At 40.1% G+C, this 16,404-nt stretch overlaps 1 protein-coding gene across 13 annotated transcripts in view; it reads right to left on the reverse strand.

The window, feature by feature from the left end:
- FHIT (fragile histidine triad diadenosine triphosphatase) overlaps positions 1-16,404 on the reverse strand; it is a 1,503,296-nt gene that overhangs the window by 300,938 nt on the left and 1,185,954 nt on the right. For all 13 annotated transcript variants that reach the window (XM_043442898.1, XM_043442890.1, XM_043442894.1 and 10 more), the window contains one exon: positions 191-336. In XM_043442898.1, the coding sequence (XP_043298833.1) occupies positions 191-336 (146 nt within the window). The remainder of the gene's footprint in view (positions 1-190; positions 337-16,404) is intronic.

Below are 16,404 nucleotides of genomic sequence, written 5' to 3' on the forward strand. Positions count from 1 at the left end.
CCAGGGGATCTTCCTGACCCAGGAATCGAACCCAAACCCTCTGCATCTACTGTACTGGCAGGTTGATTCTTTATCACTGAGCCACAAGGGAAGCCAATATTACACTGCACAAAATGGGGAAACATTGTCATGGGAGAGAGTTCAATGTGAAAAGGATGAAAAATACTTTCTGAGCTCTGTGTATACTCACCTGCATGGAGAACGTGAGCGAGGTGCCCTGGAAATGCTTCTCCACCACTGTGCCGACTCTCTGTGCAGCCTGAAACAAGTCAGCCACTTCTTCGGGACTCATGTCTCGGAAGCGCTCCACTGGCCGGAGAGGACACACGAGGACATCTGCAGTGAGGTCTGTTAAGGTACATTCTGCTTGCTTTAGGGAACGTTTTCGCCAAGAAGTTTATACCCATAGCACTGAATCAGGCCCGGGGCCTGAACTCACAAAGGCGAAGGGATAAAAGAACAAATATTTACCAACCACTGAACTCCAAGGAGTTCAAACAGAGCTGACAAACACGGCTAATTATACTCTGAAGGAGAAGCTGTGGTGCCCTGAGAAAGTTCTTTTAAGAGAAAAAGACATCAATGTTCAAAAAGGCTTAAGTGCTGGCTGAAGTAATTATGCCATGAGGCACGATCTATTCTGGACCATTATCTCCTGGACTCTATTTTGAAGCTCAGTCTTCTCAAGGAGCCAAAGGCTCTGGGTTGGAAAAGCAACTGGAATATTTATTTGGTTTTTCTATGAAGAGCATCATGGTTAAGACTTTAACATCTCTCTAGAAGAATAGCTAATGAAAAGATAATAGCAGCTTTCTTTTTTAAAGGAGTATAGACATTCTGAAAATGTACAGCCAACTTCATTTATAACAAGGAGATGTGCCACATGGGTAAGCAATTTAGGTTGTCTGATTGTGCAATTGAAACCATCTTAATGTATTCTATTAGTCAGACTAGTCAACATGTTTACATTATTGGTCTGAACAAACAAAAGTCTTGAGAAAAAGCATACATGTTTGATCATTTGTGGGTAGCAAAAAAATATTCAATGTCACATCATCGATAACATTTCACTTCCTTTTTGTATTTGAACTCATCATATATGTATGGGTATACACATAGAGACATGTACACATACATATGTACACACACACAAGCTACACTGAATTTCTTGTTTATTTTTCAGATACCAGCAGGAGAAAAAAAACTAACGTTCTTTTCTGTGTCTTTCGTTTTTCTTGTTTTAAAAAAAAGCATGCTTCTGCCTCGAGCCAAGGAGCTAAGGGGCATAATAAAACCACAAGTTTGCAATTGCTATTCTCTCCAGAATATCAAGCATTTTAGCTCCCCATACTATTGGTAGGACTCAGGGCCCGGGGGAAGTGCACTGAGCTCAGCTGGGCAGGTTTGATTTCCATAAGACAAGGAGGGAAAAGAAAAAGGGAAAAGTGATTACTTTTGCTCATAACCAGGAAATTCATGTCAATGGTAAACTAGGAAAAGGAGTATTTGTTTAATCTCAGTTCATTTTTCAAGAGAGGAGAAGGGAGGCCTTTACCCACAGGGCATCTGATACTTAAAAAGATAATTATCCTTCTTTGCAGGGCTGCTTTATTATCATGGGTCAATGAACCATTTAGAAATGAAGAATTTCCTTTCATTTCCTTTTAGCAGATTGCCAGCCTCCACTCCCACTGAGTTGCTTTATTTTTTTGGTCGTTGTTAAAAGAGACCTTTCCCAGTCTTCCTCCTCTCTGCTTTAATTTACACCCTCCCTTAGGCTCTGACTTCACCAAACCACAGCAAGCTGACAACTTTGCAAGCTTCCAACAACATTCATAATTACTGTGGTTGGCAATGTCTACACACAGCAACTAGGTGGGGAAGGGAATAATATTTTATTTAAACAACTGCTGACTGTGAAAACGGGTGGAATGAATCTGGCAATCTTTGTGTCTAATGTAAATTTAGTAATATGAATAATATCTAAAATGTTTTTCATTTTCAATGTCATAAAAATCGCAATACCTGTTCATTTTGCTTGCCTGATGCTAAAGGCTTAGCTTAACCTAATGTTTAATGACTCCAACTGTTTATGAAACTGAACCAAAATGGCAGACCTGAGGTATTTTTTATCTTGTGTATACCAAACTGCAAGGTGATACATCACATACATTTATCATTTTAACTGAATATTAGTAATACAACATGTCACAGAACAGTTAAACAGACTTAACACATTCTCATTTAGGTAAACATTTTTCACCAACCCATTTAGGCAACACTGTCCTAACATAATATTCCTGGCAACCCAACCCTTAAATAAAAAGTCATATTATCTGCATATAACACAAACACACACACACACACAAACATATCTTGATGCAAAAAAAAAAAAATGGAATGGAGATTACTGTCAAAGTGCACACTTCAGCTGGTAGTCACATGTATGATCACTTCTTTGTTCTGTTGGGACCTTGAGGATGGCCACACAGGCATCTAAACCTAGAAATGACCCATACAGGCAGGCTCCACATCACTCTACAGGGAGTCAGTGGGGCCTGGCGTTACACACAGTGGGGGTCGGCAGCCCCTGGGTGCAATGTGAGTAGTTGACCTGGCCAGTAGCAGAGGTGCTCAGCAACACACTCCCTGGGGTCATTCCAGGCACTAATTGGGCATCAGAAAGTCAGGATCAACTATCTTCTCAGTTCCTCTACAGCCAGAGCAGAGCCTGAGTCTCACCCTCAAGGTAGGCTGCATCCTGAGTGATGCTTACCCACCTTCCGAGTCTCTTTCTCCTCACCACTCTCCTGTATACTATGTTGTTGCTGTTTAGTTGCTAAATCATGTCTGATCTTTGAAACTCCATGTAGTCTGCCAGGCTCCTCTGTCCTTGGGATTCTCCAGGCAAGAACACTGGAGTCGGTTGCCATTTCCGCCTCCAGGGGATCTTCCCCACCTAGAGATGGAACAGCATCACCTGTCTGGGCAGGCGGGTGCTTTTCCACCGAGTCACCTGGGACGCCCTTATATACTAACCGTCTGCAATATTTGCTTTCTTTCTGTTCTCCAAACATACTAAGCTCCTTCCTAGATTTGGGGGGTTTTGTTCCAGTTATTTATTCTGACTGGATCAATTCCCCCTGATCTTTCCATAGCTGCTTCTAATTCAGATCCCAATCTGAATGCCAGTCTCTCAAAAGAGCATGTAACTGCTAGGGTGTTTATCTGCTGCCTGTACTCACTCTCCCATCCCCCTGTTTTAATCTTTCTGTAGCCCTCGCCACCAGCTGGCACTTTTGTTGCTTCATTACTATGTATCCAGATGAGAAAGGAAGCTCCACACAAGGGAAGCATGTGTCTTGTTTACTGCTAATTTACCACCACCTACATCACCAGAGATACTTAATACCTCTTGCTGGAACGAGAGAATAAATAGCAAACCAGATCTTTGCATCAGGCACTTCTGAGGACTAAGATCCTGACGAAACAGTGATGACTTTACAATCATTTACATGAGATTGGGATAGTCTGCAATATATGTTTTTAATTCAAAGAAGTTTATCCTTCAGATCTAGCATGGTTAGAACTAATGTTGGATGAGAGCTAGAGAAACGTCAATTCATTTTTAATGTAAACTAATTTTCATGTGAGCCCAAAGGGAAGTAAAATTATAAAGGTAAAATCCTTAAAAAAAAAAAAAAAACCTCTCTTATACCTGGAAAATAGTCGTTTCTACCTAGAATAGTTGGGGTCTCAGACAAACTTTATTTATTAAAGCTCACACAGCAATAAAGACCCAGCATATTCAAAAATTTTTTTAAAAATGAATAAATAAAATTAACTCACAACTCTCATATTAAAAAGGAGAAAATAGCATACTACTCTAAGACAGTGGGTACCATGTGCTTCATGTTGTTCCTAGAAAAACAACTCAGGGAAAGCAAATTAATCTTGAAGAAGAGCAGACAGCTCTCAAAATTCTGCTGCCACTGTTTATATGCCAATTGGTTTAAGGTAATATCACAGATGCAACATAATTTAATTTGAAGACTCTTAGGCCTTGTTAGTGGGCAAATCCCATATTACTCATAGGCTACAAGAACACCCTTTCTCCTGGGTCCTCTTGGTACATAATTAACACCTCTGAAGAGACTTTTCAGCCAACATGCATGATAACCCTCCAAGAAGGTAATCTACTCTGTTGAATTTAATATGTTTATCCAGTACTCATCATGTCTGAAAGGCTGTGAAAGAGATTATCAAATGGGATCTAGCCTCACCCTATAATCTAAAGTAGAGACATTCATTTAGTAATAATTTTTTTTTTTTTAAGAAGAGAAGATCAACAATCATGATTTAGTTCCTGTGGTCAACCAAGGGATTTCTCATAGCTGAAGAAAATCAACAAAGGCATTTAAGTTCAGATGAGATTTACAGTGAACTTCACAAATAGGAGTGAACCAACCAGAGGGTTGGCTGGCAATCATTCATCCATCCATCCTACGTCAATAGCCTGCTTTCAGTCTGGGGTTTGTGTGAAGATCTAGGATGCCAAGATGAATGCAACAGACTAACTGACTTTGAAGAGTTCACCCTCTATTATTCCAAACTGTCATGTAGCATTAACAGATTCTATGACACAGAGAAAGTGCAGTGTTATCGCTCAGTCATGTCAGACTCTTTGTGACCCCATCGACTGCAGCCCGCCAGGCTCCTCTGTCTGTGGGATTCTCCAGGCAAAATTACTGGAGTGGGTGGCCATTCCCTCCTCCAGGGGATATTCCTGACTCAGGGATCGAACCTGGGTCTCCTGCACTGCGGGCAGATTCTTTACTGTCAGAGCCACCAGGGAAGCCCATGGTGCAGTGAAGTGAAAGTCGCTCAGTCGTGTCTGATTCTTTGCAACCCAATGGACTATACATGGGAATGGAATTTTCTAGGCCAGAGTACTGGAGTGGGTAGGCTTTTCCTTCTCCAGGGGATCTTCCCAACCCAGGGATTGAACCCAGATCTTCCACATTGCAGGCAGATTCTTTACCAGCTGAGTCACAAGGGAAGCCCCATGATGCAGAGATGAGTGCTAGTGATAGAAATCAGTACAGACTGTTGTGGGAGCACAGAGGAGACAGATCTAACTGACTAGGGGTCTTAGATCAACTTTTCAGTATGGTTCTGCATTTCCATCTTCTAAAATCAGAAAGTATTTCTCCAAATTTGGACCAAAATATTTTGTCCTTGAAAATAGCCTAGCAATGGATGCATCAAAGTTGCTGGGCATTCTTCCTTTGGTCAAAATCACTATTTTGCTTATATGTGCACTCTCTCTCTCATTGACTTCAACTTTCCAACAAATCAGTGGAGTATTAAAATTCCTATTTTTCAGATGAGGAAATTACAGCTTACAGAAAATAAGAAATATGTGCAAGACAGCACACTCCAGATGAGACTAAAAGTAGAATTCAACTCAAGCCTTTCTGAGTCCAAAGTCCATGTTATTAAGTATAGCTTTGTGACATTATACTTTGTATAGGTTTCATGACTCAGTCTCTGTGAGTCCTCTTATTAAAAGCGTGCCCTCCATTGCCAGAGTCCTTCTGTTCATGGAAGAGATTCATGCTTTTCATGAAATACAAATATATTGTGCAAAACTGTTAAGGGTCAGAGAAAAACCCAGCTTCAAATGAAGAAAGGAGACATACAGCCCTACAGTGGAAGGGGGCTTAGTGCTGAGCAGAGGAAGCCTTGAGAATGCCCTTGTTCTACCAGGGAACTGTGAACAAGGGGATCAAGAATAAGAGACCTATCTCATATCAGCGGGAGCAAGCCAGAGGGATGCAGAGCCTGTGTTTTCACCCTTTTCCATCTTTGAGCTTCAGTTTCTTCAAGGTATCTTGGGCTCCCTTGGGTTGACAGATCGGAGGAAGATTAGATATTACAGTCAATGTCAATGAGTCAGGCTGTCAGATGCACTGAAAATCCCATTGCTTGTTAGACAGTCTAATTATTGGGAGCCATTGACTTTCTCATAGCATCATTTGTATCACCAAGGACTACCAGAAACTGGATAATGCCTTTTCTTTTCCTCTTCCTCTCCACTCCCACCACCAGTCCAGAAGTGACTGTCTCTGTCCTTCTGGATGAACATGTAGGGAGTTTTTGTCACATTAAAGTGAGGTGGCAACATTCCAGGCCCTGTGCTGAACTCCTGCTGACACACAGTCAATTCAGAATACTCACAATTTAAGAAAGAAATCAAGTGGAATGCCTAAAGATACTGTGCTAGTTTATTCACCAACAAAAACACAAGAATCCCTCCCATGCTACATGTCCTTTTGCTAAGTGACTTTGCTGCTCCTCCCACCAAGAGTTGGAGTCTATTTCCCTTTCTGTTGAGTTTGGGCCGGCCTTTGGCTTGCTTTGATCAGTGGAAGGTGATGAGAGTGTCGCTATGTGACTTTCCAAAGTCATGCCTTTATGCACTTTGCAAATTCTAGAGGTTTTGTTGTTGTTGTTCTTTTGGAAGCCTGAGACTAATATGCTATAAAAAAATATCCCAGCTAGGCTTCTGCAGAAAAATCACTAAGTCATGTCCCACTCTATGTGACCCTATGGATTGGAGCCCACCAGGTTCCTCTGTCCATGGGATTTTCCAGGCAAGAATACTGGAGCGGGTTGCCATTTCCTCCTCCAGGGGATCTTCCCAACATAGGGATTGAGTCCACATCTCCTGCATTGGCAATTGAGTTCTTTACCACCGAGCTAACAAGAAAGCCCCGCCTCTAAGCAGTCACCACCCACTGGAGTGTGCTTGTCACAGGAGACCCATATATTCTCTCTGGGGCTTCCCATACCACTTCATGAACCAAAAGAAAAGAAAGAAAAAAAGAAAGAAACAACTGCAAAGGTCTTGTGGAGCTGAAAACAAAATGAGATGCTGTATAAGTGAGAACTGTCCCAACTACAGCAAATGATCATTATTGTTTCTGCATTTCTCTTTAAAAAATTTTTGATAAGTTTGGAATTTGCTCATCAAGAATAATAATTGATGATTTAAAAATACTCTTATGAGCATTTCCATGACGAATATGAACTATTTAAATATAGAGTCGTGACAGAGAAATGGAAATGTACTGATTCTGATGATTAATTAAAGACGACAAGCAGAATATTATTCTCAGAGTTGCTCAGGCTTGCTCCGATTTATTTTTCCATATCTGATCTATTCTAGGGATTCAGAATAGAAAAGTCACTAAAATAAATCAAACCGTCAAAATATTACTGATTCTGATGAAGCTGATTAGCATGTGTATGTATGAATATGGAGTAAGTCAGCATCAAATAATATGATGAAGAATTAAGAAAAAAAGGATCATTCTTCAGAACTAATTAAAAAAAATCTATATTCATCTCTATAAAGATCAGTATGTAGTTTAATGACAAGCAAGGAACATTCCAGCTTGTACTGCAGACTTCCACAGACCCTGTTAAATGAATTATTTGCTCTAACAAATAATCCTAGCCCTTGCAAATATTTAAAATAATTCTTAATTCAGTTCAAGAAACAACACCAGGATGACCATGAAGTATTTTTAAGAAAGATTCAATTAATTTGAGTTAAGTAGCACAGTTGAGAAGTACAGTTGCAGTTTTGAATCAAAGTAGGTGGCATCTCAAAAGCCATCTCCTACTCATGATGTAGGCACTTCTGTGACATTTTTTAAATAAGAAAGGTAGAAATATTACCCCCAAAATTAACTAATATAAAGTGGAATATTGACAGTTTGGGCCATACCTTTACTGGATATTAACATATCCATTTCAGTAACTCAAAGAAGACTTCATGGAATATTCATCAACCATAAATATAAATGGCATGAATGTAATTTTAACAAAATTTAATTTCCAGAGTATGATACATTCCAGGACAATGGAATTAAGATAATGACAGTATGCTGCTCATACCTGGATCTCAGGGAAAGCATCTCACAAATTTCCTGTAGAATTCTCATGTTGTGTCCTGGAGAATTCTTTGAGCCAAAGACACAAGCCCTTAGTCATCTGTGGGAGAAGAATCAGATATCTTTTTGCTGATAGATCTGCCCTGAGCAAACCCCAAAACTTCTGCACTGATTTGGATGCTCAGAGGGGAGAGCCACATTTGTAGGGAGAAGTAAATGGGTGACTTTCACAATTGAAGCTCAATATTGAAAAAACAAACAATGCAATCAAAAAATGGTCAGAAGACCTAAACATACATATATCCAAAGAAGATGACCAAGAGGTACATGAAAAGATGGTGAACCTCACTAATCATTCAGTTCAGTTCAGTTCAGTCGCTCAGTCGTGTCTGACTCTTTGTGACCCCATGAATCGCAGCAAGCCAGGCCTCCCTGTCCATCACCAACTCCCGGAGTTTACTCAAATTCATGCCCATTGAGTCGGTGATGCCATTCAGCCATCTCATCCTCTGTCATCCCCTTCTCCTCCTGCCTCCAATCCCTCCCAGCATCAGGGTCTTTTCAAATATAAATCCAAACTACTACCTCACACTGGTCAGAAAGGCCATCAGCAAAAAACAAAAAAATCTACAAACCATAAATGCTGGAGAGGGAATAGAGAAAGGGAACCCTCTTGCACTGTTGGTAGGAATGTAAATTGATAAAGTCACTGTGCAGAACAGTATGAAGGTTACTTAAAAAACTGAAAATAGAACTACCATATGACCCTGCAATCTCATTACTGGGCATATACCCTGAGAAAGTGAAAAGTGAAAGCCTCTCAGTTGTGTCTGACTCTTTGCAACCCCACAGACTGTAGCCTGCCAGGCTCCTCTATCCATGGAATTCTCCATGCCGGAATACTGGAATGGGTAGAAAACTGTAATTCAAAAAGACACATGCACCCCACTGTTTATTGCAGCAATATTTAGAGTAGCTGGGACATGTAAGCAACCTAAATGCCCATCAACAGATGAATGGATAAAAAAGATGTGGTACATACACATGATGGACTATTACTCAGCCATAGAAAGAAAGAGAACTGGGTCATTTGTAGAGATATGGATGGATCTAGAGTCTGTCTTGCAGATTGTAGTAATTCAGAAAGAGAAAAATATCACATATTTAAGCAGATATGTGGAATCTAGAAAAATGGTACTGATGAAACTATTTGCAAGCAGGAATAAAGACACAAGATATAGAGAATGAATATGTGGGCATGGGGTGTGGGGGGGATGAACTGAGAGATTAAGACTGACGTATGTGCACTGCCATGTATAAAACAGATAGCTAGTGGGAACCTACTTTATCGTACAAGAAGCTCAGTGTTCTTTGATGACTTAGAGGGTGGGGATGGGGGCAGGGGTGGGATGGAGGACCAAGAGGGAAGGGATACACACACACACACACACACACACACAAAGAGGCTGATTCATTTTGTTGTATAGCAGAAACTAATATAACACTGTAAGACCCTAATGCTGGGAAGGACTGGGGGCAGGAGGAGAAGGGGACGACAGAGGATGAGATGGCTGGATGGCATCACCGACTTGATGGACATGGGTTTGGGTAGATTCTGGGAGTTGGTGATGGACAGGGAGGCCTGGAGTGCTGCGATTCATGGGGTCACAAAGAGTCGGACACGACTGACCAAATGAACTGAACTGAACTGAAAACAACAATACTCCAATAAAAAACAAAAAGAAATCAAAAACATAAACAATAACAACCAAAAAAAAAAAAAAAAGAAAGCAAAATGAAAGAGGAGCCTTCAGCCAGAAAACATTCTCAAGCAGATTCTTTGTTTAAATTTCACATACTCTGTGAATATTTCAAGGAAAAAGAATCCTATATTATCCTAAGAGAATTGGAAAAGAAAAAAGAAAAAAAAAGTTACATGCTTATATTAAACTAAGTATGTGGGGGAAATGTAATATCAGAAAGGGAAGGAAAAAAATAACATAACACTTGTTTGCTGCCTACAATGTCCTAGTGATAATCAGCAATCCTTTGAGGTAGATAATATCACTCTTATTTTCCCACATTCAAAAGTAGAGAACAAAAATAGTGAAACTACACATCCAAGGCCACACAGTAATAAAGTGAAAAACCTAACTAGGGTCATGCATGAAAATCATCCATGCTGTTTCGCTGCTTCCCAAGGTCACAGAAGTCTCCAGGTACCTGGTAGAGTGTTTACTACAGTGGTTCCCCAGAACACTGCTTCCATGAGACGTTAATAGACATTACACAAGAGAAAACAAAACATTGGTGTGGTCAAAGAAGGGTAATAAAAACTGAAATGAGGTAAAATAGGTTTCTTTACAGTACAACTCATCAAGATAAACTATGTACTAATGTGTATTTCTGATTTAAAAAAAAAGAGATACTAAGCAGTTTTTCTTATTTTTTTTTAATAGTAAGACTATTTTTTTTTTTTTTTTGTAGAATATTGTACACAACAAGTGTCTCAGAAATATTTCAGTCTACTGATCTTCTTTTGGGCTTCCCTGGTAGCTCAGGCAGTAAAGCGGTCTATCTACAGTGTGGGAGACCTAGGTTCAAAAGACTGGTTCCAAATAAGAAAAGAAGTACGTCAAGGCTGTGTATTGTCACCCTGATTATTTAACTTATATGCAGAGTATATCATGAGAAATGCTGGGTTGGAAGAAGCACAAGCTGGAATCAAGATTTCTGGGAGAAATATCAATAACCTCAGATATGCAGATGACACCACCCTTATGGCAGAGAGTGAAGAGGAACTAAAGAGCCTCTTGATGAAAGTGAAAGAGGAGAGTGAAAAAGTTGGCTTAAAGCTCAACATTCAGAAAACTAAGATCCTGGCATCTGGTCCCATCACCTCATGGGAAATAGATGGGGAGACAGTGAAAACAGTGTCAGACTTTATTTTTTGGGGCTCCAAAATCACTGCAGATGGTGACTGGAGCCAAGACACTTACTCTTTGGAAGGAAAGTTATGACTAACCTAGGTAGCATATTAAAAAACAGAGACATTAGTTTGCCAACAAAAGTCTGTCTGGTCAAGTCTATGGTTTTTCCAATGGTCATGTATGGATATGAGAGTTGGACTGTGAAGAAAGCTGAGCACTGAAAAATTGATGCTTTTGAACTATGGTGTTGGAGAAGACTCTCGAGAGTCCCTTGGACTGCAAGGAAATCCAACCAGTCCATCCTAAAGGAGATCAGTCCTGGGTGTTCAATGGAAGGACTGATGCTAAAGCTGAAACTCCAATACTTTGGCCACCTCATGCGAAGAGTTGACTCATTGGAAAAGACTCTGATGCTGGGAGGGATTGGGGGCAGGAGGAGAAGGGGATGACAGAGGATGAGATGGCTGGATGGCATCACCGACTCGATGGGCATGAGTTTGAGTAAACTCCGGGAGTTTGTGATGGACAGGGAGGCCTGGAGTGCTGCGTGCTGCCTGGGGTTGCAAAGAGTCGGACACGACTGAGCGACTGAACTGAACGGAACTGATCTTCTTTTGGGAATACTGATCATCCTTTACCTATACCAAGAGATGCCTGAAGACTTCTGTGTTTTAACCAAAAAGTAGAGCACATATCCTAGTAATATGAGCAAAGCAAGAGGGCCTTCTGCTTCATGAAATTCACTGAGAAGCTGAGCATTAAAATACATTGAGTAGGACACGGCAGTCATTAGTGCAAAAGGCTCCCTATTTCAATTTTTGTCAGGTCTAGGCATGTGACAGGGTTATACTCCCTGGATCCTCACGGTTGGGTAAAGCTGAAGGAATTCCAGCCAAGAACTCGTTAGCAAAAGTGGTTATGTCACTTATAGACTAGAGCATTTAACTGCCAGTATGAGACCTCAAAGCTCTTCTCCCTTCTCCAAGCCAACCAGCAATGTCACTGTGTCTTTGGAACTAGGACTAGGACCAGCCAGCCAGCAGGGTGGCGGGGCTCTGCTCATCACCTGTTCTCCTAGCACAACACCAAGTTTATGAAATGGGTTTCCTCTCTTCTGCTAACTCCAGGTAACCTGTGTAGCTGCTTAGAGAAGTCTGTTGAAGAGGACTCTGAGGCCTTGGTAGGGTTAAGGAGGAGATTTACTAGTTCAGTGATGGACAGAGAAACCTGGTGTGCTGCAGTTCATGGGGTCGAAAAGACAGGATTTAGCAACTGAACAACAATGAACAACAACAACAGCTGCCTTGAGGGAAGGAAGAATATCAACATACAAACAAACGATCTGCCATTCTCTAATTAGGGCAAAAGGAAAGACTATTTCCACGACTCTTTTTCCTCTTCCTTAAAAATATGGAATCATTTCTCACTCTTACAACATCTCTAAGTAATTGTTACGAAAATTTAGTATTCTTGGTATGGTCCCAGAAATATACAGAAGCAAGTGAACTTTAAATAAGTATGGTGAGGAGAGTACTGACAAAGAAATTTACTGCCACACAGAAGTATCTGTCCATAATGTGCCAACGTAGGCGTAAGAACACAACGTAATGACAATGCCATAAAAATGCTCTTAGGTGTTAAGAGTTGGAGAAGAATTTCAATAGAAGAGGAATGAAGTACACTCAGCAGCTGAAAGAAATATTTAAGGATCATTCCCAATGAGAGATTAAAAAAAAAAAAACAAAAACAAAATCAACCTACATATACACTCTGCTGTGAGAATCACTTCAAAAAGTCTGTGAAAAGCTTTTTCCTCTAGTATAGATCAGAAAGTAACACTAAAGATCTGCAATTCATGGGAGAGCTGCTGGAAAACCACAAGCAACATAAATAATTTAATAGCACTTTACCATGTACACAATTATATTCTACTCAGTTTGGGAATAAGGAGAGCTCACGTTCAGTATCTACTTCTAGAGGGTGGCCAGATTGAAATCCAGCTGCCTCCCTATAGGTAGCATCCATCCAGGGCAAATTCCATCAGGTCCTGAAAGGCACAGCTTTCAGCTTCAGGCTTGTTTATGCCCCTCAAGAGCCACTGAAAATTCCATTTCCCAGAAGATCTTCAGTGCAGATCAACAAGCCAGTGAAACACCCTAATATCATAGTTCACATACTATGTGAAAGCAAAGAGCAAGCAAACTATGAATTATAGAATAGCAGAGACTCCTTAATGGGAGAAAAGAAATAGAAAATGAGAGACAGAAAAAAGGGAATAAGACGTTAAAAGGGAATATTTGGCAGGTAGGGCATTCTTAGAAGATAGGAAACATTCCCTAGCAGTCAGGCTCACCTGGCATCCATGGTGTTCAATACAGGATAGGCCTTTAGTGAATATTCAATGAATGGATAAATGGCATGGATGCTTATTCAATGCTTAATCTAGAAAACCTTTCTTCCTAAGAGACAATAGAAACTGACCAGACAACTCACTAATATGAAAATTACTGAGGGAAATACACTTAAAAAGGAAAAAAAGCTAAGTCCTGAAGTTCTAATCTAAAAGACACCCAGTTAAATGTAAATTAGTGCAGCCACTGTGGAAAACAGTATGGAGGTTCCTCAAAACACTAAAACGAGAACTACCACATGACTCAACAATTCCACACCTAGGTATGCATCTGGAGAAAAAAAAAAAAAGAACACCTATTCGAAAAGATACATGCATCCTAATGTTCATAGCAGCATTATTCACAATTTTCAAGGTATTTAAGAAACCTAAGTGTACATCAACAGATGAATGGATTAAGAAGGTATGGTATGCATATATACAGATACTTGCATACAATGGAATACTATTTAGTCACAAAAAGAAAGAAATTTTGCCATTTGCAGCAACATGGATAGACTTGGAGGGCACTATGTTAAGTGAAATAAGTCAGAAAGAGGAAGATAAATACTGTATGATATATGGAACCTAAAAAACATAACTAGTGAACATGATAAAAAGAAAAAGAAGCAGACTCACAGACACAGACAACAAACTAGTAAACCAGGCCTGCTCCCCTGGAGTTGGCAGTTTGGATTAATTCTACACGTCTAGGGTTACCTCCAGAACATTTCAGCCAGTGGGGAGTGAAGGTTTGTGACAGACTCTGAGTTCTCTTTTCGAAAGATCACTCTAAATGTTGTGTAGGAAAAAAAAATACATTTCCATCAAAGCAAGGGTGAAAGCTGAAGGCCACTGGGGATGTCTTTACCAGAGACCAGATAAGAGATTGAAAATAGGCCTGGACGATGGTGGTGGCAGTGGGGGGGTGCAGAAATTTTAAGACATGTTTCTGAGGCAGGAGCAATAGGACTTAATCATGGAGGTGGGGAGAGCAAAGGAAAGAGGGGGATCGAAGAAGACTCCAGGATTTTGGCTGAGGAGGTGGGTAGAAAGTGATGTAATTTAGGAGATAGATGAATGGAGGCTATGTCACATGGCTCACCATTTAGAGACCCCGGCTTCCTAAATTTGCAGATTTCCTGGAACCAACTAAACAGACTTTCCTAACCTGGCTGTCTAGATGGACTCCAGGGCTCCTATGAATAATCTCCTGAAACTGTTTACAAAACGGAATACGGTGTGCATGCTTATGTGTATCTGTTGTTCTCCTTTGGTCTTCATCATACAAAAAATTATTAGCCTCTGGACCCCAACAAAGGTAAGAATCACTAATTTAAATTAGCAGAATTATCTGAAATTCATCCCCGAGAGTGATTACAAACAAGCTCATGCTTCTATTCATTTTAGCTTAGACTCTAATAGACCCACTCCTGAAGAGTGAAAAAAAAAAGTTAACTCTGTGTCTGAGCAACTTGTTCACAAGAATGAACCCTCCACAAAAGACATACTAAAGATTTTTTTAAATAGACTAACACTAAAGTCATTTTAATCTGATTCAGCAGTGAGCAATTTAAAACATGTCTCTTCTAACAAAAGACAGCTGGACACATAAAGATAATTGTGTGATTCATTCAAAATTAAAGAATGGGCTAAATCATTTACAACAATAAAAATGCAGAAAACCCTACCAGGAAAAAAAAAAAAGAGTGAAAACTCTAAGTAGCAAGTGATTTCCAAATGCTTCCAAAACAAGAAGCAAAAGACATTTTATTGTCACTCTGGGACTTCCAGACTAGAATAAGCTAATCAGGCATCCTCTAAAAACAAAAAGATAATTCATAAAAAAAAAAAAAAAACCTCAGCAATAAACAACATTGCCAAAGTGTCAAGAAAGCAGGGTTTTTCAAGATAGTGATTTGTATGCAAATATAGCTCAGCATTTATCACTAAACCTCCAAAGCCTGCAAAGGGAAAAAGTTTTGTTCTTTCCATCTGCTTAGACTCTTCTCCTAATATAGTTAACTACCAATGACAAAAGAAGCTCTGATATCTCTAAAATAATAATAATAGAAGAAATGCATTTAGAAATACAGAGTTTCAAACCAGAAACACATTCACAGTCACTCTTTCTTCCTCAAATCTCTTAGCCTGATTTCATTATTAACACTGGGTTAATATTTATACCAACTTTATGAGGGTTATAAGGTTTGGGGGTTTTGGAGCTATGTTTGCTTCCCTAGAGGTTCAGATGGTAAAGAATCTGCCTGCAATACAGGAGACTCAGGTTTGATTCCCAGGGTGGGAAGATCCCTTGGAGAAGGAAATGGCAACCCACTCGAGTACTTTTTGCCTGGAGAATTCCATGGACAGAGTAGCAGCACAGACTGCAGTCTATGGGATCGCAAAGAGTCGGACACGGCTGTGAGACTACCTTACTTACTTTTTGCTTTTTAAGAATAGCATATTTCAGGCAATAAGTAAAAGTTGCTTAAAACAAAGTAAACAAAATTCCTTCAAGACCTCGTTCTGTTCAGCACACCCCTCTTTGCCTCTCGGGTATGTGACTTAAATACTGTTGCTCACCAACACTGGCGCTATCATTTAGAACCTAGAACTTCACCGACTCAAAACTTCACCCTTATTCTTCCACAGTCCATTCTTTCATATTATCTCTGTCAGTATTTTCCTTCCCTTTACAATCTAGAACATCACTGGAGGCAGGGTCCAGGAATTAGTTTATCTTATAATTTGTTTTTCCTCTCTAGTTTTTTTTTTTTTTTCCCATTTAGTTTTATTAGTTGGAGGCTAATTACTTTACAATATGGTAGTGGTTTTTCCCATACATTGACATGAATCAGCCATGGATTTACATGTATTCCCCATCCTGATTCCCCCTCCCACCTCCGTCTCCACCTGATCCCTCTGGGTCTTCCCAGTGCACCAGCCCCGAGCACTTGTCTCATGCATCCCACCTGGGCTGGTGATCTGTTTCACTATAGATAATATACATGTTTCGATTCTGTTCTCTTGAAACAGCCCACCCTTGCCTTCTCCCACAGAGTCCCAAAGTCTGTTCTGTACATCTGTGTCTCTTTTTCTGTTTTGCATATAGGGTTATCGT

The sequence above is a fragment of the Cervus canadensis genome, chromosome 22 (assembly GCF_019320065.1).
Source record: "Cervus canadensis isolate Bull #8, Minnesota chromosome 22, ASM1932006v1, whole genome shotgun sequence".
In the NCBI taxonomy this organism is placed as follows: domain Eukaryota; kingdom Metazoa; phylum Chordata; class Mammalia; order Artiodactyla; family Cervidae; genus Cervus; species Cervus canadensis.